The 24,692-nt window shown below is 46.2% G+C and overlaps 1 protein-coding gene across 1 annotated transcript in view; it reads left to right on the plus strand.

Annotated features, from left to right (window-relative positions):
- The window catches only part of kirrel3a (kirre like nephrin family adhesion molecule 3a), a 267,820-nt gene that overhangs the window by 220,136 nt on the left and 22,992 nt on the right, over window positions 1-24,692 (plus strand). Inside the window, exons 12-13 of the mRNA XM_070892817.1 lie at window positions 4,249-4,356; window positions 6,716-6,883. Of these exons, the coding sequence (XP_070748918.1) occupies window positions 4,249-4,356; window positions 6,716-6,883 (276 nt within the window). The remainder of the gene's footprint in view (window positions 1-4,248; window positions 4,357-6,715; window positions 6,884-24,692) is intronic.

The raw sequence follows: 24,692 nt of genomic DNA on the forward strand, positions 1-24,692 counted from the left end.
AATGAACTAATAATGGTGAGTGCCGTGAACTTACCGTTATTTTTCCAGTAAGGTTGAGTTCCAATATTAGGGCCATAAATCACATCATTAACAGGGTCCTTACAACACGTTGGGGTGGAATATTGGTCGCGCTTCTGCTGTGGCATTAACCCGGGCTGGGAAATAGTTTGCGTCTCCAGCTGCAAAATTCACCCGCTGGGCCTTGAGTGTGGAGCAGAGCGCTAAGGGAGGCGTTCCACAGCTCTGTTCGGGCACCAGGCTGGCTGAGCAACTGAAAATCCCGAGCTAAACAGCCGGCCTCGGAGCACCCTAAGAGAGGCTTCCGTGGAGAAAGAAAAATCGGAAAAAACCCACCAAAAACATTCCTTACTGACGCCACATCAGTATAAATCTCAAAAATTAAAAATTTAAATTAATCACACTTACCTCAGGTCACCATTACTTCCCTCACTGCGGCCACTACAGCTCGGACTGCCAGCTTTCCCAGACTCTCCCACTACGGATCGGGCGCGATACAAATTTCGAGACGGTGATGCGACCGGGGGCGTTGTCCACCGGCTCACCTCTCCCGGGCGGTACTGCTCCACGCCCCCGCAAACCCGGCACCAGCGGGGCGCTGGAAACTGGCTGCCCGCCCGGAAATGATTTCTGCCGCCATCTCCGCCACTCTGGGGCGAAAACAGAGGCGGTAACCAGTTGAAAATCAAGCCCATTATACCAGCCCAAAATGGCTGCAGCCAGATTCAATTGTATTTATTGTGCACATTTGCGGCGAGGAAAATATACCCCATCAGTTGTGGATCGCTGGGCGATTTGTTCCGCTCCACCATTCGCCTCGCACAATCGGGATCTCACCGTCAACCTTCCCGCGAGTCTCACGAATTGCTGGATTTGCATCATAATTACGAATGAAATGGCCGCAGACATTTAGAGCTGGTATTTTGTGATGCAAGGAGCAAGTTAATGATGTGAGTTATGGTACTGACATGAATCTTAACCTTGAAGGCCCAGAAAGGAACAAATGAAGCTGAGGAATCTCACTCTAGCAGGTAGTAAATTGTTCCTAGAGTTTTTTTAAATTATAAATTTTAAAACGATTTTCTCTTCCTTTCTATCTCTTTTTTCTCTCTTACTCCACTCTCTTTCTTTCCCTATCTCTATTTCTCTTTCTCAATCTAATTTGACTCTAATTCACTTTATTTTCTTCTCCTTCGTTCCTCTGTTTCTTGCGCTGTCCTCAAATTGAATTGGTTAAGGAGATGAACCATTGGGCCCGATGTTCATCAAGTCCCAGATGCCCCGTGGCCGTCACTACGGCGATATCGGCTCGCACTTCCAGCAAGTTACGGCACAAAAAGGAGCTCGCTGTGAGATGCCCGGTCCCAGCAATTTCTGGACTATTGTCTCACTCAATCATGGTTCAAACACTTGTCCATGTCTCCATCACCTCAAGGGCCAATTTTTCCACTGCTCTCCTCGCTGACTGACTTCCACACAACATGAGCTTCAGTTCATCCAAACCTCTGTGCCCACACAAAACCCCCCGCACCCATCAGCCCGTTCTCAACCCACTCCCACTGGCACCTCCGCGGAGCCTCAGCATTATCATTTCACGGTCTTCCTCCACATATTCAGCTGCCTCGTCACACTCTATTTGGGTAATAACTAAGACCACCTATTTCCACCTCCGTAACATCGCCCGTCTCCGCCCCTGCCTCAGCTCATCCGCTGCTGAAGCCCTCATCCATGCCTTTGTTACCTCTAGACTTGACTATTCCAACGCACTCCTGGCTGGCCTCCCACATTCTACCTTACATAAACTAGAGATGATGCAAAACTCGGCTGCCCATGTCCTAACTCGCACCAAGTCCCGTTCACCCATCACTCCTGTGCTCGCTGTCTTCCGGTTAAGCAAAGCCTCGATTTCAAAATTCACATCCTTGTTTTCAAATCCCTCCATGGCCTTGTCCCTCCCTATCTCTGTAATCTCCTCCAGTCCCACAATTCCCCCCCCCCCCCACCCCGCCACGAGATATCTGCGCTCCTCTAATTCTGCCCTCCTGAGCATCCCTGATTGTAATCGCTCAACCATTGGTGGTCGTGCCTTCTATTGCCTGGGCCCCAAGCTCTGGAACTCCCTCCCTAAACCCCTCCACCTCTCGACCTTTCTTTCCTCCTTCAAGATGCTCCTTAAAACCTATTTCTTTGACCAAGCTTTTAGTCACCTGCGCTAATTTCTACTTATGCGGCTCGGTATCAAATGTTTTATCGCATAATACTCCTGTGAAGCGCCTTGGGACATTTCATTATGTTAAAGGTGCTATATAAATACAAGATGTTCTTGTTGTTATTGTAATTCTCCCCTGCTGTACCTTTCCCCCTCAGTCTACACTCTCTGTTCCTCAAACTTTGGGTTACTTCCGGTTACCCACTCCATTGGAGGCCAACCTTTGAGGCCTTTCCATCCCTGCCCCATGAACCCCTCTTCCAAAACCACATCACAATGCTACCTCTCTTCCTGCTTTCAAAATATTCTGAAGATCACCCATCTGTTACCATGCCTCTGGCCTCCCCCTCTCCTCCCACTCCATGCTGCTGCCTCTCTGCACGTGTACTGCACTCCGCGCCATCCTTTTGTCGGACCCACGATTTAGATTGCACATTCACTTGTTGTCAGCTTTATTCACTGCCAGTTCCGCATCAGTGAATAAGCAGCAAATGAATATATTTGTGAGCAGAAATTGAAATCCCAAAGCCTTCCGTCCCTGAGCCATTGTGCTCAATCCTATCAGCCGGTTTACTTTAGCTGTAATCATTTTATGCCCAGATAACAGATATTTATTTGACTTATAGCTCGCTTATCTCTCAGTTGTGTCTCATTTATCCTTTTTTGATGTCGTGCTAGGCTACATTTGCTGAGTAACTCAATCTGGAGCCTGGGCGGAAGGTTAGACACTGGCCTTTCCCCTCATGGACCTGATTTCAAATGCATTTTACACAAATGGGTGAAGGTCTCACTGGGTGAGTGTAGGCGTAAGGATGACAAGCTGTCCATACACTTCATGCAGAGAGGGTTGGTTTGGGAACGCTGGCTGTGTGTGAATTGTGCTTGATGCTGACCAGGGTGTGTGAATTGGGAAGGTGCCCCTTAACTTGATGAGCCCCAACTCTTGGTCCAGTGGAGAATGTGCGACATGGTTCGGTACTGAGCTACGAAGGCTGAGCCAATCACAGCTTGGATATCTGGCCATCTCCACCTTGGACACGGTGAGTGGCCTCAGCATCTCTGGGCCGGGGTCCCAACCCTGATTGGCATCTAGTGATTCCGGCTGCAAAGTGGATGTCAGGTGACGACAGGATCAAATTCAGCTGTGATGCAGCGCATGGTTGAATAGGCTGCGGTTGCTCACTGTCTAGGGTCGCTCCTGGAGAATTGGTTCTGCAAGATTTCTACAATTCTTTTTTGATGCTTCTTTACCATAATCTGCCCTCTTATTTTCTTCAATCTTCTTCTCAGTGTAAGCTTTGCCCCATCTCTATTCCTTCGGTTTCTAGAAGCCTGTCATAAAGAGCTGATTTTAGGAATGTTGAGATTTGGTGGGAAGCGTTTTGGCTCCAGGAGTGAAATCCCGGACACTCACCCCGATGATTTCCTATCGGTTTGGAAAACCTCTGGAAGTGGATTCGTGATATCCTGCTGTAAGTTCCAGGTGGGCAAGGCTCTTGACTGGTGCCCATGGCCTAGAAATTCAGGTGTGTCCATATTCGAGCACTCGGTGGGGGGGGGGAAGGGAAAGTACCCTGCACCAGAGTGGTGTGCTCCGAGGCTACCCAGACATTGGGCCTCGGAGCTCATCGTCATAGAGCTGGCACAAAGCAACAGACTGCCAGCAAAGGCCAGCGTAAGGGATGTCCAACACCTGCTCCAAGCGTGGGTAAAGGATGAGTTGTGTTTATTCTCACCCAAGATGGCAGTCGACGCACTCATGACCAGAGTGAGCACATGCTTCTTGCTCGCCATTTTGAGGCCTAAGTAGGCCACGTGAAGCCTGAGAAATGGGAGCTACGCGGCCAAATATTCTCGGCCCACCTTCATCAGGTGCGGCCTTCCATGGTATGCGCTCGGCTGTGAGGCCCGACGCCGGCACTGGGTGAACTTTCACATCCGGCAGGGCATCGAGGCTGCGATAGGTGTTACTCGCCCTCACTCTGTGGGTTTTGATGTGGCCTGTGCTTGTTTCCCCACAGAGGCGCTCTCGCTGGCCATCGTCATTGGTGTGGCAGTTGGTGCTGGAGTGGCATTCGTTGTCGTCCTGGCGACCATCACCGTCATCTGCTGCTCGCGCACCCAGAGAAGTAAGTGTCTGAGCGGAATGGAAGCTGTGTATGTAAACAACGTTAAAAGCAAACCCAATCCCACAGATTTAGTGTGTGGGCAAAACTAAGGCCAGATGGAATTCAGTGTGGGCAAATGTGAGGACATCCCCTTAAGCCTAAGAAAGATAAATCGTTGTGTGTTCTAAATGGTGAGAAACTAAGAACGTGGAGGAGTCCAAGTACATAAATCATTGAAAGCTCGTGGGCAGGTTCTACAAGCAGTCAAAGAGGCTAATGGAACGTTGGTCTTTTTCTCAAGAGGGCTGGGATACAAATAAGTGGAATTTATGTACAGGACCTCGATCAGACCCCACCTGGAGCACTGTGAGCAGTTCTGGGCATCGCCCCTCAGGAAGGACATATTGCAGCACAGATTCACCAGAATGATGTTAGAGGGTTAAATTCGAGGATAGGTTGCATAAACCTGGCTTGTATTCCCTTGAGTGTTGAAGATTGAGGGGTGATCTGATCAAATTATTTAAAATGCTGAAAGACTTTGATAGGGTAGATTCAGAGCAACTATTTCCTCTGGTAGGGGAATCAGATTGGCAACCAGTAACTAGTGGGGTGCCGCAGGGATCAGTGCTGGGACCCCAACTATTTACAATCTATTTTAACGACTTGGAAGAAGGGACTGAGTGTAACATAGCCAAGTTTGCTGACGATACAAAGATGAGAGGAAAAGCAATGTGTGAGGAGGACACAAAAAAATCTGCAAAAGGACATAGACAGGCTCAGTGAGTGGGCAAAAATTTAGCAGATGGAATGTAATGTTGGAAAGTGTGAGGTCATGCACTTTGGCAGAAAAAAATCAAAGAGCAAGTCATTATTTAAATGGAGAAAGGTTGCAAAGTGCCCGGGGGTACTTGTTCATGAAACACAAAATGATAGCATGCAAATACAGCAAGTGATCAGGAAGGCCAATGGTATCTTGGCCTTTATTGCAAAGGGGATGGAGTATAAAAGCAGGGAAGTCTTGCTACAGCTATATAAGGTATTGGTGAGGCCACACCTAGAATACTGCGTGCGGTTTTGGTTTGCATATTTACAAAAGGATATACTTGCTTTGGAGGCAGTTCAGAGAAGATTCACTAGGTTGATTCCGGGGATGAGGAGGTTGACTTATAAGGATAGGTTGAGTAGGTTGGGCCTCTACTCATTGGAATTCAGAAGAATGAGAGGTGATCTTATCGAAATGTATAAGATTATGAGGGGGCTTGACAAGCTGGATGCAGAGAGGATATTTCCACTGATGGGGGAGACTAGAACTAGAGGGCATGATCTTAGAATAAGGTACCGCCCTTTTAAAACAGATGAGGAGGGTTGTAAATCTGTGGAATTCACTGCCTCAGAGAGCTGTGGAAGCTGGGACATTGAATATATTTAAGACAGAAATAGAAAGCTTCTTAAACGATAAGGGGATAAGGTGTTATGGGGAGCGGGCAGGGAAGTGGAGCTGAGTCCATGATCAGATCAGCCATGATCTTATTAAATGGCGGAGCAGGTTCGCGGGGCTGCATGGCCTACTCCTACTCCTATTTCTTATGTTCTTATGTTATTCTTATGTAATCAAAGTTAGAGCTCGGCCGTTCAAGAGGGAAAATCAGGAAGCACATTTTCCATACAAAAGTTAGTAGAATTGTGGATTCCTCTTCCCCCCAAAAATCTGTGCGTTCTAGGGGTCAATTGCAGCATTCAAAACTGAGATTATTGTTGGGTAAGGATATCAAGGAGTATGAAGCTGAGGCGGGCAAATGGAGTTAAATGCAGATCAGCCATGATCTTATTGAATGGCGGAGCAGGCTCAAGGGGCTGAATGGCCTACGTTTCCCTGACTTATCCATCCCCCTCCCTCGGCCTCACCAGCCTGCCTGTATTCACCCACCCTTCGAGCTACTCACCCCTGCCCCCTTTTTCCCAGCTACACCTAGCAACTCCGACACACCCACCCTCCCAACCACACCCACCATTCAACCTACAACTCGTGTGAGACCAGTCGAAAGGGGCAGGTAGTAAGTTGTACTCTCGAGCCATGTATGTCACTGCTGGGAAATGTCTGTTTTTGGAGAACTGAAGAGGATGGGTTTGGGCTTGGATAATGCCATCATAGTTGAACAGCTTGCTGATACTGAACTGGTTTGGGTTCACACACGAATAGGCAACTTGGATGCAATAACTAGGATACGATAACAGCGGGCTTCTGGCACCCATTCAGCCTGAACTCCAGTAACGGCGGCACCTTCAGGAGACAAGAGCAGACAAATTGGAAAGGAAAGGTTTTTTCAGGTGATTAATTGGACTCCCGCTCACTTTAATATTCCAGGGTGCTTCATTACAGCTCGAAAAAAACATTCATGGTGGATCACGAAAATCCCATCTGGGATACGCATTGACAATTGTCAAGTGAAGAGTATACTTCCATCCTTCACAAAGACTAACTGTATGAGAGAGATTAAACCATTAAGACGACATCACTTCCCTTTCATCAACAGAAAACAAAGTTCAGGTAATGACGACCCAAATCCCACCTCTTCCTAAATCCGACGTGATTGTAGAGTAGCTTCCCTCTCATTACCTGTCAAAGAGACCAGATGTTTCCTCCCTGAGATTTTTCCCCCCCTCCCTCCCATCCCCAAAATCTGTCCTAGGTAGACAACCCCCCCATCCACCCACCTACCCCACCCCACCTCACAGCCTCAACCATACATGTTCATTAGAAGCATCAGTCTTCAAGGTTGCCAAGCATGAGTTGGTTTTCAATTGGCCCTTTCAATGGTCAGAAGTTTTGCTTCAACCCCAGAATCACCACAGTCAGTGTTCCTCTGAATTGTCCTCCATTATTCCTTCTATGCTCCGAATAGACCATCATGCATGTTCTTCCTCCCTCTGTTGAGGTCAAGATTCATCGTACCATCTCAGACTCTAACTCATTCTTTTTTAGGAACTCAAAACTGTGTGACTCCTTCTCCCTCTCAGTGGATCGACTAGGCTTATATTCACTGGAATTTAGAAGAATGAGAGCAAATCTCACAGAAACATATAAAATTCTGACGGGATTGGACAGGTTAGATGTAGGAAGAATGTTCCCGATACTGGGGAAGTCCAGAACCAGGTGTCACAGTCTAAGGATAAGGGATAAACCATTTAGGACCGAGATGAGGAGAAACTTCCTCACTCAGAGAATTGTGAACCTGTGGAATTCTCTGCCACAGAAAGTTGTGAGGCCAGTTCGTTAGATATATTCAAAAGGGAGTTAAATGTGGCCCTTACGGCTAAAGGGATCAAGGGGTATGGAGTGAAAGCAGGAATGGGGTACTGAAGTTGCATGATCAGCCATGATCATATTGAATGGTGGTGCAGGCTCGAAGGGCCAAATGGCCTACTCCTGCACCTATTTTCTATGTTCTATGTTTCTATGTCCCTCACCCCTACAGTCTACAGGTTTTGAAAATCAGGACTTGGCATCATTGGTGCCCCGGGGATGTGAATTTAGACCACAACAGCTGCTAATTGAATTTAGTGAGTTCAGAGTCCAATGCAAAGTGGTTAAATTTCCGGATGATGCCAAACTAGTATAGGCAGTGGAATTGGAGAAGGCAGATCAGAAATTACAGGATGAATTCCACAAAATATGCAAGGGGGTAGGAAATGACACATGAAATTTATTACAGATAAGTGTAATGTACTGCACATTGGGAGAAGAAATGGGCAACACACGTACTCCATGAATGGTGCTGAAATAACTAGGAATCAAGTCGAGAAAGACCTACGAGTCTTAGTAGACTTGAAGCTCAACATGTCCAGCTGATGTAGAACAGCGAACTAAGCTAATATAACATTACCTATTGAACCAAAATAATGGAATACAAGTCAGGGCGAATCACGATCAAACTGCTCTCGCTAAATCAGGCCTTTAGCACATTGTCCAGTTATAGTCATCAAGGCACAAGGCAGACATTCAGGTTTTGGGTGCAGTTCAGAAGAAGAACCACAAAATGAATCCTAAATCTTAGATATCTCAGTTATGAGGAAAGATAGGGGAAACTTGATCATTTCAACCTTGAAAGAAAATGGCAGGTGATATTCTATGGAGCTGTACAAGGTGACAAACAGTATAAACTTTAATTTGGTTTTTTACGCCGCCCTTTACTGCCGGAGCAGGGCGGCTAATGGGCGGCTCAAGTGGTTACCGTCAGTGGCAACCGGTTTCCTGGTCTGTCAGGAATATTTAGTTGGGCGGTGGGGGCGGTACCAAGACGTACCGCTGCACACTAGGCCGCCGCCCACGTGGTGACATCATTGAGCGTGCAACGCCCCCTTGCTGCCGCCGCTGCGATATTTGGTGAGTATGGTGGCCCTTACCGGCAGACGTCTGTACAGCCTGGGAAAGGTGGTGGGACATCGGGGATCCTGGGGCAGGAGCATCCAGGGATCAAGGTAAGTGGTTATGTTTATTTTTTTTAGCATTTAGGTATTAATGGGAGCAGTGGAGAAGTGTGGTGTGGGTGAGGAAAAGTGTCGGAAACTTTTTTTTTCAAACTCGCATGCCAGCAGGAAATTCGGTCGGCCTCCTGAGATGCCGCTCCATTGGTGCCCGAAGATGAGTATGCAACGCCACTTTTAGTGCTGCTCTCTCATCTCTGAGCGGGAAAACTGAATTTTGCAGTTTGAGGCGGCGCCGACCGCCTGCCGTTAAAATCAGCACTCAGCCAGTGTCACTGCCTCAAAAACAGTGGGACCAAATTTCAACCCCTCAGTGTAAAACGAGGGTTCACAGGTTTAATATGTAATTTCCCCTATCCTATTTTTGGATACACAAATTTGGACTAATATTCTATGCCCCAACTAGTTAAAGGAAAATTTAAGACTGATATCAGGAACAACTACTTCACAAAAGGAGAGATGAACATATGGAATGAACTCCCAGATAGAATAATGGAGGCAAAAATCCTGGAATTATATAAGGTCCAGTTGGATGTGCAATGGGGGCAGGGGACAGATGGGATTTCAGGACCAGTCTGGGTGGATGAGGTGATAGGTCGAATGGCCTTCCTGATCTGTAATTGTAATCCTGTGGCCCGGCTAACTGGAGTTATGAATATTATTTAAATGGGCTTAGACTGGAAAATTGAGCACTTAAGAACATAAGAACATAAGAAATAGGAGCAGGAGTAGGCCATTTTACCCCTCGAGCCTGCTCCGCCATATAATAAGATCATGGCTGATCTGATCATGGACTCAGCTCCACTTCCCTGCCCGCTCCCTATAACCCTTTATTCCCTTATCGCTCAAAGATCGGTCTATTTCCATCTTAAATATATTCAATGACCCAGCCTCCACAGCTCTCTGAGGCAGAGAATTCCAGAGATTTACAACCCTCTGAGAGAAGAAACTCCTCCTTATCTCAGTTTTAAATGGGCGGCCCCCTTATTCTGAGACTATGTCCCCTAGTTTTAGTTTCCCCTATGAGTGGGAATATTCTCTCTGCATCCACCTTGTCGAACCCCCTCATTATCTTATGTTTCGATAAGATCACCTCTCATTCTTCTGAACTCCAATACGTATAGGCTCAACCTACTCAACCTATCTTCATAAGTCAACCCCCTCATCTTCAGAATCAACCCAGTGAACCTTCTCTGAACAGCCTCCAAAGCAAGTATATCCTTCCTTAAATACGGAGACCAAAACTGTATGCAGTACTCCAGGTGTGGCCTCACCAATACCCTTTACAGTTGTAGCAGGACTTCTCTGCTTTTATACTCCATCCCCCTTGCAATAAAGGCCAACATTCCATTTGCCTTCCTGATCACTTGTTGTACCTGCATACTAACCTTTTATGTTTCATGCACAAGGACCCCCAGGCCCCACTGTACTGCAGCACTTTACAATTTTTCTTCATTTATATTATAATTTGCTTTTCTACTTTTTCTGCCAAAGTGGATAACCTCACACTTTCCCACATTATACTCCATCTGCCAAATGTTTGCCCATTCACTTCGCCTGTCTATATCCCTTTGCAGATTTTTTGTGTCCTCCTCACAATTTGTTTTCCCACCCATCTTTGTATCATCAGCAAACTTGGCTACATTACACTTGGTCTCTTCATCCTAATCTTTAATATAAATTGTAAATAGTTGAGGCCCCGGCACCGATCCCTGCGGCACCCCACTTGTTACTGTTTGTCAACTGGAAAATAACCCATTTATCCCGACTCTTTGATTTTTGTTAGTTAGCCAATCCTCTATCCATGCTAATATATTACCCCCAATTCCGTGAATGTTTATCTTGTGTAGTAACCTTTTATGTGTCACCTTATCGAATGCCTTCTGGAAATTCAAATACACCCTATCTATTGGTTCCCCCTTATCCACCCTGTTCGTTACATTCTCAAAGAATCCCAGCAAATTTGTCAAACACGATTTCCCTTTCATAAAACCATGCTGACTCTGCTTGAATGAATTATGCTTTTCCAAATGTCCTGCTACTGCTTCCTTAATAATAGACTCCAGCATTTTCCCAACGACAGATGTTAGGCTAACCGGTTAAAAGTTTCCTGCCTCCTTTTTTAAAAAGGGGCATTACATTTTCAGTTTTCCAATCTGCTGGGACCTCCCCAGAATCCAGGGAATTTTGGTAGATTATACCCAATGCATCCACAATCTCTGCAGCCACCTCTTTTAAGACCCTAGGATGTAAGCCATCAGGTCCAGGGCACTTGTCCACCTTTAGTCCCATTATTTTACAAGTACTACTTCTTTAGTGATCGTGATTGTATTAAGTTCCCCCCTCCTATAGCCCTTTGATTATCCATATTGGGATGTTTTTAGTATCTTCTAGCATGACGACCGATACAAAATATTTGTTCAAAGTCTCCGCCATTTCCCTGTTCCCCATTATTAATTCCCCAGTCTCATCCTCGAAGGGACCAACATTTACTTTAGCCACTCTTTTCCTTTTTATATACCTGTAGAAACTCTTACTATCTGTTTTTATATTTCGTGCTAGTTTACTTTCATAATCTATCTTCCCTCTATTATTTTTTAGTCGTTCTTCGCTGGCTTTTATAAGTTTCCCAATCCTCTGGCCTCCCACTAGTCTTGGCCACATTGTATGCCCTTATTTTTAATTTAATACCATTCCTTAGTTCTTTAGTTAGTCAAGGATGGTTATCCCTTCTCTTACATTCTTTCCTTCTCCTGCACCAATGGCCTACTCCTGCACCTATTTTCTATGTTTCTCATTGGGATATATTTTTGAGAGTTATGAAATATCTCCTTAAATGTTGAGCTGCAGGTGGGAGTTGCAACACTTCTGAACTGAAATTAGATCCATTGACTGTGAAAACTGCACTGAGTACTTGAAAAAAAAACATTCCCATTCTCAGTACAAACATTTCCTTTTGGGCAGTTACTTTGGCTCGTGTGGAGCATGGACCTGATGGGTCGAATGGCTTGATTCTGTGCTGTAAGTATGTAATTTTCCCCATCCTATTTTTGGATACATAAAATAGACTAATATTCTATGCCCCAACTTTAACCTGTTCTGCCCAGCGGGAATGGGGGAACTCGAGCTTTATAGCGTGCTTAATTTCAATGGAGCATAAAAATCCCTGGTGGAGAAGTAGTGGCCCCTCACCCCATTGCGGAGCTTGCAGCATGCCCTCCCCTTTATCAGAAGGGGAGGGTCCTGTGCTCCTGCCAGCGCTATGCGGCGCTCCGCGTAGCACTGGTACATTCCTGCGGTTAGCGTCCTGATCCCACCCCCGTGACATTGCACTCCATTTCCTCTCGGGGTGGGGGGGCGTTAACCCAAATTTCACGGCCGGGACGGGACCTCCTCACCTGGTGTAGGAAGTCCCGCCGAGTCTCGGTTAACGCCCCCCTAACGGGCGCTCCCTCTGATTAGTGGCATGAAGCGTGTAACTGATCAATGCGCTGTTGGGGCCTTTTCTGGTACTTTAGGTCATTGTGTTCTTAGGTCGCTGGAATCTGGGACAGCCCGAGACAAGGGAGAGGACCATATCCTTAGAATAATAAGAGACAAGCAAAGAAGAAGATTGAGAATAATGAAAAGCAGAAAAGATTTTTTTAAATAACAATCCCTCACAGCAATAATCTGCGGACATGAATTGGAAAATGGCGGAAGCTTAGAAGGCGCAGTGTGTGAAATCGCAGGATTAGGAAGCAGATTCTCTACACTAGACCGAGTCTGATTAAAGGAACAGAAAAAGCAAATCAGCTGCATGGACAGGGGAAGTTAAGCCAAGAGGTTATGAAAGGCATTATTACGAGAAGGCAGGCTGGGTCGATCTTCACTCGAAAAACAGTAGAAAGTAAATGAGAAAGATCAGAGAATCTGGAGCTTGGATATATAAAGTCAGTGAAGTCATCTTGCAGTAAGGGACGGTCGTGGGGGAACAGAGCAGGTTTGTAAAGGCTAAAGGTGTTAATACCGAGTGTATGTGTGAGAGAGGGGAGAGATATAACAAGTACATGATAAAAGATCAATTCTATCCATTCCTTATAATTTCAACCCATAGTGACCAACAATTACCATGTGCGGCCTATGATGGTGTCAGCTGTGGCTCAGTGAACAGCACTCTATCCTCTGAGTCAGACAGTTATGGGTTCAAGTCCCACTCCAGAGATTTGAGCACAAAACTCCAGTGAAGTGCTGAGGGAGCGCTGCACTGTCGGAGGTGCTATCTTTCGGATCAGACGTTAAACCGAAGCGCTGTCTGCCACCTCAAAAGGCACAAGTAATCCCATGGCACTATTTGAAGAAGAGCAAGGGAGTTCTGCCTGGCATCTTGGGACAATATTTATTCCCAAAACAGATGTTCTGGTCAGTTATTTAACATTTTTGCAGCCTTGTGCGCATGTACACTGTTTACCGAGGCCCCGTCTTTCCTCACAGGTGGATGTAAAAGAGCCCGTGGCACTCTCCGAAGAAGAGCAGGGGAGTTCTCCGAGGTGTCATGACCAATATTTATCCCTAAGCCATCATCAAAAGATTATCTGGTCACATATCTCATTACTGTTTGTGGGAACTTGCTTTTCTTCAAATAGTGCCATGGGATCTTTTGTGCCTTTTCAGGTTTGCACAAATTGGCTGCCGCGTTTCCTACATTACAACAGTGACTACACTTCAAAAAATGCTGCATTATCTGTAAAGGGCTTTGGAACATCCTGAGGTTGTGAATAGCGCTATATGAAAGCAAATTTCTCCTTCTCTAAACTGGGAATCAGTAAACAGCTAAATGAACAGTACAGTACAAACAGTTGATTTACAGTAATTACCCAGCTTATCATTCTCTGCATATCAACGGTTTGCTCCTGTGCTAAGTCTCATCATTAAAGGGAAGCCGATCGGTATCTATGTGGCAGTTTCGTATCACAGAGTCTCTGTTGTGTACCCATCACTGCCAGCTTCAGAATGACTGCTGACAGAAAACTTCACTCGCAAAATACCCTCAAAGCACTTTGAAGATCATTTTGGAATAAAGGACATGAAAAATGTATCTCTCAAACTCAAACTCAAATCTGATCAGCCATTCACAGGATTCAAAACTGTGTTTGCTCACAAAACACAGATGCCTGTCAAACATATATCTGAACAGGTTCGACAGGACACCTGTCTTTGAATTAACAAGTATGAATCTGCCCCAACCCATGGAGTAAATCCCCGTTCAACAACAAAGCAGCAACCAACCGTTGTATATCAAAGTCTTCCTGAACTCCAGCGCATCTCTGCCGTGCCATGAGCTGTATCTATCACCCAGACTGGGCCATTACTGATGGTATTTAATTTTAACCCCTTATGTATCGTGTCCAACAAGTAGCTGATACCACAATACACCATAGGCAGCACCCTCGCCTCTGACTCTGAAGGTTGTGGGTTCAAGTCCCACTCCAGGAATTTGAGCACAAAAATATCTAGGCTGACACTCCGGTGCAGTGCTGAGGAGCGCTGCACTGTCGGAGGTGCCGTCTTTTGGATGAGACGTAAAACCGAGGCCCCGTCTGCTCTCTCAGGTGAATGTAACAGACCCCATGGTGCTATGTCGAAGAAGAGCAGGGAAGTTATCCCCAGTGTCCTGGCCAATATTTATCCCTCAATCAACATAACAAAAAAAACAGATTATCTGGTCATTATCACATTGCTGTTTGTGGGAGCTTGCTGTTCTCAAGTTGGCTGCCACAGTTCCTACAACAGTGACTGCACTCCAAAATTACCCATTGGCTGTCAAGCGATTTGAGATGTCCGGTGGTCGTGAAAGGCGCTATTAAATCCAAGTCTTTCTTTTTTTTTAAAGTGTTTCGTTTTTGACACCTCACCAAATCAACTTGTTTAAAACGATATGAGAATTCAGCTATTAAAATCTGGCTGCCTTTTGGAGAAGGGGGTTAATCTTGACTTTGGGCTATGGTGTATAAAAGGGGCTATAGATTCAGCCGCACATTATACATCCCTCCCCATTTTCAGTTGATTGACTTCAATCGGAAGAGATGTATAATGGTCAGCTGATACAATACCGCCCACAGTCAAAGTTAACCCAGTTTTCGTGTCTATTGTCATGACTATTAGTGCACTGAGGCAACCAATAGATTTGATTATTGATTAGTGACTAGTTAGTGATCGAATGGCTCTTTGCATTCTGACAATTCTGCCCCAGCCACTACAGCACAGCAACATCGACCTGTCAAGGACAACAATTAAAACTGTGTCAGTCAGGTGGTACTGCGCACTAAGGGCTGGATTTTCAGCTTTCGGGGTTTTTCGGCAAAAATGGTAACAATACATGAAACTTACCATTTTCGCTGCGCTACCGTTTTTAGGCCAAACTTTCTGGTTTTACGTTCGGTAAGGGGGTCGTTGCACTAGGATTCGCGGCGCAAAAAACGTGAGTCTTGCCAACTTTAGTCTAGGGCCGGGAGCGCTGCGAGAGAGGCCTTGGGGAGGGGGGGGGGGGAGAAATTCCAAAAAACATTCCAGGCAGTGTGTGTGTGGTATATGGAACCCCCCCTCCACCACTCAGATGGTTGTACAGTCCAATGCGGGAATTACAGTCTCTGTCACAGGTGGGACAGACAGCCGTTGAAGGAAAGGGTGGGTGGGGAATCTGGTTTGCCGCACGCTCCTTCCGCTGCCTGCACTTGTTTTCTGCATGCTCTCGGCGACGAGACTCGAGGTGCTCAGCGCCCTCCCAGATGCTCTTCCTCCACTTAGGGCGGTCTTTGGCCAGGGATTCCCAGGTGTCTGTGGGGATATTGCATTTTATCAAGGCGGCTTTAAGGGTGTCCTTGTAACGTTTCTTCTTCCCACCTGAGGCTCGCTTGCCGTGTAGGAGTTCCAAGTAGAGCGCTTGCTTTGGGAGTCTCATGTCGGACATGTGGATGATGTGGCCCATCCAATAGAGTTGGTCGAGTGTGGTCAGTGCTTCAATGCTGGGGATGTTGACCTGATCGAGAACACTGATGTTGGTGCGTCTGTCCTCCCAGGGGATTTGCAGGATCTTGCAAAGATGTCGTTGGTGGTATATCTCCAGTGCTTTGAGGTGTCTACGATATGTGGTCCACATCTCTGAGCCATATTGGATGGCAGGAATCACTACAGCCCTGTAGACCATAAGCTTGGTGCCAGATTTGAGGTCCTGGTCTTCGAACAGTCTCTTCCTCAGGCAACTGAAGGCTGCGCTGGCACATCGCTGAAGTGGAACGAAACTATAGAAGCAATAGGAATCTGTTCAACCTTCGTCGCCTCCAGGCTAGATCCAAGGTCGCCCCACCCCCATCATCGAACCACGACGCTTGCGTCTGCGCACATTCAGAGGCCGAACTCCAAGCCATTCACAAGATCTTCACCGAGGCATTCAAAAGTATGGGCCTTACACTAAACATCTGTAAGACAGGTCCTCCACCAATCTGACCCCAACACACTGCACTGCCCCCGCCACCCCCCGGTCATAAAAATCCATGGTGCAGCCTTGGACAATTTGGACCATTTTCCATACCTCGGGAGCCTACTGTCAGCAAGGGCAGACATTGAAGACGAGGTCCAACACCACCTCCAGTGTGCCAGCACAATAATTACAGCACTGAGCAGCCCCTGAAACAGCACATGGGAGCCCAGCCATTTGGTGTACAATGGAGTGTAACAAACTAAGGCAGGCTGCAAGAAGGAAAGCAGAGAGTATATGTGATGTGTGACCATCCAACATGGTTGCCGGCGCTGCTCAGCATCTAGGGATGCAACCCTCCCTCGAACAGAGATTGCTGTCTCAGCAGGATCATCCAAATGAGTCGTTTGTGTCTGTGAAACTCACAATACAACATCTGGAGAAGAGTGTGGTAGGGTCTACTACCCAGATCTACCCTGTGTTGGAGAATGGTTGTCCGTAATGCCGGCTACCATAGAGAACATGGCAGCAGAGCCCGCAGAGTCGCAGGTCACAGGCACATTGGGAAATTCGCTCATCAAAGCCCACGTTGGTGCCCCGAGAAGCCCCGAGTGCCATTGTCACAGGTAGACTCCTTGCTGGCTTCAATGTGTAGGCTAACCTAATGGTTCTGGGACTGAACTAGTAACCCACAGGTCATGAGTTCAAATCCCACCACGGCATGTTATGAAATTGCATTCAATTATTCTGGTGATTTGTGGCACCAGGAAAATAATGGCCATGAAAGCTGGCAGATTGTCATAAAAACCCAACCGGTTCACTAATGTTCTTCAGGGAAGGGAACTTGCCACCCCTACCTGGTCTGACCTACTTGTGACACCAGTCTCACAATAGCTGGTTGACTCGTAATGTGCTTAGAGCACCCAGAGATGGGCAATAAATGCCACCTTGCCCGTCTCATCCACAAATGGGATTGGAGATTGGACATAGACCACCTTGAGCAAAGGATTCACAGACTTGCACCATAGCTCAAAGTTCTGCTCTCAGGCCATTGGACACGTTGGGGGAGTGTCCAGCAGTAGATGCATGGGTACAGTAGGTCAAGGGTCGGCTCCGGGGACGATGCCACATCCAGTCTATCGGACATCCCTGTGCCCGTAACAGTGCAGGTGCCAGACAGTACCAGAAGTGGCTGCCTCAGAATCAGGGCGGACAGAGTACACACCACACCTCGTGTACAACCCTAGCAGCCAGTGAGCACAAAACGGAATCACTGAGAAGTAGTCAGTTCGGTGTCACCATTCACCAACACTACGGTCAATCAGTCTGACACCATCCATAAAACACACAGTGGGTGGAATAAGTCATCATCATCATCATCATCATCATCATCATAGGCGGTCCCTCGAATGAGGATGACTTGCTTCCACGAGAGTTCACAGATATTTCAATGAAGGACCCGATGGTCCAGTCCTGAACTCCAATTGAGCGGATAGAAGATGCCTGTGGGTGAATTTTTTTAACGTGTGGTGACCGTTGCACATCAGCCACCACACGGGCTTGACAGAGCTAGGCCTTTATCCAGTGGCAAGGGTTGAACCAGGATGACTGGAAACCTGCTCTGCTGCACCGACCTAGCACGCACACATATCGCAGTGTGAGCAGGTCCATGCTGCCCCTGGGCCCTCGCCTCCTCTGGGCCCCGTACCCTCATTGGCCGCACCTCCACCACGATGTTCCAGGGCCCAGCGCTCCAGCTCTATTTATAGCCCCGACCTGCAGTGGTGTTCTCACACAGGTCGGGGCGGCCCACTATGTGGAAAAAGTACGCTGCGCTAGAAGTTCGCTTCTGCATGGCTAATTATTTGACGGTGGTAATTAGAATAAATGTAATGAATCCGCTTCACTCTGCTTACTTCAGGATAGAGTGCAGCTTACCTGCTCCTATGTTTGAATGCATAGATGGGCAGAGGGACTACGATCACCTCTGCTTACTATTTCCTTTAAAATTCTATCTTCACCCCACCATTGGTGGTTGTGCATTTAGATTTCCAGGTCCCATGCCCTGGAATTCCCTCCCTAAACCCCTACACCTCTCCTGTTTGAAGACCCTCCTTAAAGCTTATGCACCAAGCTTATAGTCACATTTTCTAATCTCGCCTTCTTTGGCTTGTCATCCATTGCTTCCTCAGGCCTCTGTAAAGCACCTTGGCTGTTTATTTCTACATTAAAGGTGCTCTGTCAGAGCAAGTTGTTGTAGCAGTAGAAATTGCAAATATAGAAAATCTTCTCACTATGTTTACAGTGTCACTGACACAGGGATTAGAGGATGTCTCCCCTGATTATGGGTAAAGCTCTCAGTCAGTAGCAATGGCTGACCTTTGCGGTGCTCCGAAGCTATCTTTGGATACTGGAATATTGTGTTCAGTTTTGGTCTCCTAATCTGAGGAAGGATGTTCTTGCTATTGAGGGAGTGCAGCGAAGGTTCCCTCCTAAATTGATTCCCGGGATGGCGGGACTGACATATGAAGAAAGGCTGGATCGACTGGGCCTGTCTTCATTGGAGTTTAGAAGAATGAGATGGGATCTCATAGAAACATGTAAAATTCTGACAGGATTGGACAGGTTAGATGCAGGAAGAATGTACCCAATGTTGGGGAAGTCCAGAACCAGGGGTCACAGTCTAAAAATAAGGGGTAAGCCATTTAGGACCGAGCTGAGGAAAAACTTCTTCACTCAGAGAGTTGTTAACCTGTGGAATTCTCTACCGCAGAGAGTTGTTGATACCAGTTCGTTGGATATATTCAAGAGGGAGTTAGATATGGCCCTTACGGCTAAAGGCATCAAGGGGTATGGAGAGAAAGCAGGAAAGGGGTACTGAGGTGAATGATCAGCCATGATCTTATTGAATGGTGGTGCAGGCTCGAAGGGCCGAATGGCCTACTCCTGCACCTATTTTCTATGTTTATATACTGATGGAAGAGGCCAAAAAGGTAACCAGCATGTGGAGGTGTAAAACATGGGTATGGTTCTTCATGAATATTTTGCGTCTGTTTTCACAAAAGAGGGGGTGGTGCAGACATTGTAGTTAAGAAGGAGGAGTGTGAAATATTAGATGAGATAACTGTAGTGAGAGAGGAAGTATTAAGGGGTTTAACATTTTTAAAAGTAGATAAGTCACCAGGCCAGGATGAAATGTATCCCAGGCTGTTAAAAGAAGCAAAGGAGGAAATAGCAGAGGCTCTGACCATCATTTTCCAATCCTCTCTGGCTACAGGCATGGAGCCAGAGGACTGGAGGACTGCTAACATTGTACCATTGTTAAAAAGAGAGAAAGGGATAGACCGAGTAATTACAGGCCAGTCAGCATAACCTCAGTGGTGGGCAAATTGTTGGAAAAAATTCTGAGGTATTAATGGTCATTTAGAAAGGCATGGATTAATCAAGGACAGTCAGCATGGATTTTTTAAGGGAAGGTAGTGTCTGACGAACTTGATTGATGTTTTTGAGGCGGTAACAAGGAGGGTCGATAAGGGTAGTGCGTTTGATGCATCCTACATGGATTTTAGCGAGGCTTTTGATAAGGTCCCACATGGGCAGACTGGTCAGAAAAGTCAAAGCCCGTGGGATCCAAGGGAAAGTGGCAAGTTGGATCCAAAATGGCTCAGAGGCAGGAAGCAACGGGTAATGGTCGACAGACCTGAGCCGAGTCGGCACCGAGGAGACGGCAGAATATAAACCGGGAGCAGTGGTGACAGCAGGAAAAAATAATCCAGGAGTGCCATCACAGGATAGTTGGTAACTGGTTGGTAAAGGTCACACCGTTTTATTTGCTCTTCAAGTTAGTGGCTGGGGTTAAATAGTTGGTTAGGGATTAAGCAGAAGCTTGGAGATTAGTAACTGTTAATACTATATTAAATTAATAATGGTTAGTACTATATTAAATTAGTAACTGATAATACGATGGGGGGAAAATTGCGGTCGGAGGCTTTCTTCGTACGAATGCCTCCGACCCGAAAAAAATCTACGGAAGCACTTGGTGGTCCCGGAGGAACGTATGATCCTGGTCGGAGGTCGAGATTCGCTGCGCACCACACGGGGCGATGTCTTTCATATACGTACATGCTGGAGTCACGTGGGCCTGCACCACCAATCACGATGCAGTATTCTCATTGATAATAACGGGAACCCCGTTTCTCCGAGTTCCCATTATGATCAATGAGAATAACCCCCTAAAATGCAGAAACACAGCATAATAAATAAATAAAACACCTCACATATTTAAAATTAATTGAAAGTAAATGTAATCAAATGTTACATAAATAAAAAATATTTCTTGGAATTTTTTTTTGTGTTTTAATAATGTTAAAAATAAACTTACCTTAATGGACAGGATTTTTAATATAAAAATGAGCGTTTAAATTTAATTTTTATATGTTTTGAAGCTCTTACACCGTTAAAAGTAAGCTATGCGCCTGCTTTTACCAGGCATAATAGTTTGAAAGACATTTGCTGGGCATGAGTTGGGCAAATAGCCCAATCTCTCCCGCGTGGATGTCCTTCTCCCGGGGATGCGGAGGATCTGTCGAGAGAAATCTGGACAGATCGGAAAAGCCGGTTTTCGGCGCATGCGCATCGGGCCCAGAAAATCGGCTTTTACGAGGCCTCACCGGGTCCATGCACACTTCATACAGACCCGGCAAGGCCGGAACTTTAAGCCCATTATTAAATTAGTGACTATACTACTATGTTAAATTAGTAACTGTAATACTATATTATATTAATAACTTGAATTAGATACATCTTAGTCGTAAGTTTCTGTAAAGTTAGTTCATTGTCAAATAACTAAAGGCATGGCAGGCCAGTTCTGCCCAGATGAATGCACATCCTTTGCCATGTGGGAACTCCAAGATGCTGGACAACCACGTGTGCAGGAAGTGTCGTCAGTTGGAGGAGCTCGAGCTCCAGCTGACATCACTGCGGTGCAACCACAAGGCTGAGAGCTAAGTGGATAGCACGTTTCAGGAGGTGGTCACCCCGCAGCTAAGAAGTGTGCAGGCAGAGAGAATGAGTAACCGCCAGACAGAAGAGGAGGACCAGGCACGTAGTGCAGGAGTCCCCTGAGTGCATCTCACTCTCCAACCAGTATTCTGTTCTGAGTACTGGTGAGGGCAACTGTTCCTCTGGGGAGTGCAACCAGAGCTGTGCTGTAAAGGGGGGGAAGGAGGAAGATAGGGAATGCAATATTGGTAGGGGATTCGATAGTTAGAGGAGCAGACAGGCGATAAAACGGCCGCAGACGTGACTCCAGAATGTTCCCTCCCCGGTGCCAGGGTTAAGGATGTCACTGAATGGCTGCAGGACATTCTGATGAGGGAGAGTGAACGGCCAGAGGTCAGAGAAATATAGAAACATAGAAATTTGCAGTGCAGAAGAAGGCCATTTCGGCCCATCGTGCCCACGCTGGCCGACAAAGAGCTACACTGCCCTCAGTCATCAGCCCTGAAGTTTACATATAAACCTATGAACAATGAACAACGGCGGAAAGGTAAAGAGCATCCGGCCCAACTGGTCCCCATTGGTACCAATGACATAAGTATAAAGAGGGATGAGGTCCTGCAGGCAGATTTTAGGGAGCTAGGAAATAGATTAAAAAGCAGGACCTCAAAGGAAGTAATCTCTGGATTATTTCTTGTGCCACGAGCGAGTGCATATAGAAATAAGAAGATAGAGCAGATGAATACGTGGCTCACGAGATGGTGCAGGACGGAGGGCTTCAGACTCCTGGGGCATTGGGGCCTGATGTGGGGGAGGTGGGACCTGTACAGGCCGAACAGGTTGCATCTTAACAGAGCCAGAACCATTATCCTCATGGGGAGATTTTCAAATGCTGCTGGGATGGGTTTAAACTAAGTTAGCAGGGGGATGTAGCATTAGAAAGGAAAAACAAAGGATTGGGAGAGACGGATAGCACTAAAGCAAGAAATAGTAAGAAATTAGGTGGGGTCAGACTAAGAGAGAACACAGGATGGTCTAAGATGGGTTTACAGTGTATGTATGTGAACGCACGAAGCATGGTAAACAAGGTTGGTGAGCTGCAGGCGCAAATCGGCACATGGGAATATGATATCGAGGCAATAGCGGAGACCTGACTCAAAAAATGTCAGGATTGGGTATTAAATATTCCTGGATATAAGGTGTTCAGGAAAGATAGGGAGGGAAAGATAGGAGGTGGTGTGGCAGGGAGGTGTTGCTACAGTTGTACAGAGCCTTGGTGAGGCCACACCTGGAGTATTGTGTACAGTTTTGGTCTCCTAACTTGAGGAAGGACATTCTTGCTATTGAGGGAGTGCAGCGAAGGTTCACCAGACTGATTCCTGGGATGGCGGGACTGACATATCAAGAAAGACTGGATCAACTGGGCTTGTATTCACTGGAGTTCAGAAGAATGAGAGGGGATCTCATAGAAATGTTTAAAATTCTGACGGGTTTAGACAGGTTAGATGCAGGGAGAATGTTCCCAATGTTGGGGAAGTCCAGAACCAGGGGTCACAGTCTAAGGATAAGGGGTAAGCCATTTAGGATCGAGATGAGGAGAAACTGCTTCACCTAGAGAGTGGTGAACCTGTGGAATTCTCTACCACAGAAAGTTGTTGAGGCCAATTCACTAAATATATTCAAAAAGGAGTTAGATGTAGTCCTTACTACTTGGGGGATCAAGGGGTATGGCGAGAAAGCAAGAATGGGGTACTGAGGTTGCATGTTCAGCCATGAACTCATTGAATGGCGGTGCAGGCTAGAAGGGCCAAATGGCCTACTCCTGCACCTATTTTCTATGTTTCTATGTTTCTATTGGTTAAGGTGAATGTTACAGTGCTGGAGAGAAAGGATATCTTGGAGGGGTCAATGACAGCATCTATATGGCCAGAGTTAAGAAATAATAGAGGTGCCATTATACTACTACCTATATTTTATAGGCCATCAACCAGTGGGAAAAATATGGAGGAGCAAATTTGCAGAGAATTGCAAGACCTATAGAGTAGTGATAATGGGGGACGTCAACTATCCTAATATAGACTGGGATAATAATAGTGTAAAGGGCAGAGAGGGGGAAGAATTACTGAAGTGTGTTCAGGGGAACTTTCTTGATCAGTACGTTTCCGGCCCAACGAGGAAGGAGGCATTGCTGGATCTGGTTCTGGGGAATGAGATGGGTCAAGTGGAGCAAGTGTCAGCAGGGGAACATTTAGGGAACGGTGATCATAGTATCATAAGGTTTAGATTCGTTATGGAAGGACAGGGCGCAATCTAGAGTGAAAATGCTTAATTGGAGGAAGGCAAATTTCAGCGGGTTGATAAGGATCTGGCTCGGGTAAACTGGAATCAAAGATTTTCAGGAAAAACTGTAGTGGAACAATGGGATGCCTTTAAAGAGGAAATAGTTCAAGTACAGTCGAGGTACATTCCCACTAATGGGAAAGGCAGGGCAACTAAAGTCAGAGCTCCCAGGATGACGTAAGATGAAACAGGAAAAGAGCGTGTATGACAGATGTCAGGTCGAGAATACATTTGAGAATCAGGCTGAATATAGAAAGTTCAGCGGAGAAGTGAAAAAGAAAACAAGAGGGCCAAAGAGAGAGTATGAAAATAGAATGGCAGCTAACACAATCCAAAAGTCTTCTTTCGGCATATAAATCGTAAACGGGTAGTAAGAGTGGGTGGGGTCAATTAGGGATTAAAAAAAAGGAGACCTACACATGGAGGCAGAAGATATGACTGAGATACAAATTAAGTATTTTGTATCTGACTTTACGAAGGAAGAAGATGCTGCTATAGACATAGTAAAGGAGGAAGTAGCAGAGATACTGGATGGGATAAGAATTGGTAAAGATGAGGTACTAGAAAAGCTGGCTGTACTTAAAGTAGATAAGTCACCGGGACTGGACTGGATGGGATGCATCCGAGGACACTGAGAGAAATGAAGAAAGAAATTGCAGAGGTGCTGGCCATAATCTTTAATTTCTCCATAGATACGGGGGTGGTGCCAGAGGACTGGAGAACTCCAAATTTTACACCCTTGTTCAAAAAAGGGTGTTAAGATAAACTCAGCAACTACAGGCCAGTCAGTTTAACCTCGGTAGTGATGAAGCTTTGATAAACAATAATCAGGGACAATATTAACAGTCACTTGGACAAGTGTGGATCAATTAAGGAATTGTGGATTTGTTAAAGGCAAATTGTATTTAACCAACTTGATCGAGTTTTTTGATGAGGTAACAGAGAGGGTTGATGAGGGCAATGCAGCAAAACGTCGTATACATAGACTTTTAAAAGGCACTTGCTAAAGTGCCACATAATAGGAGCACCAACAAAGTTGAAGCCCATGAAATAAAAGGGACAGTGGCAACATGGATAT

The sequence above is a fragment of the Pristiophorus japonicus genome, chromosome 11 (assembly GCF_044704955.1).
Source record: "Pristiophorus japonicus isolate sPriJap1 chromosome 11, sPriJap1.hap1, whole genome shotgun sequence".
Lineage (NCBI taxonomy): Eukaryota > Metazoa > Chordata > Chondrichthyes > Pristiophoridae > Pristiophorus > Pristiophorus japonicus.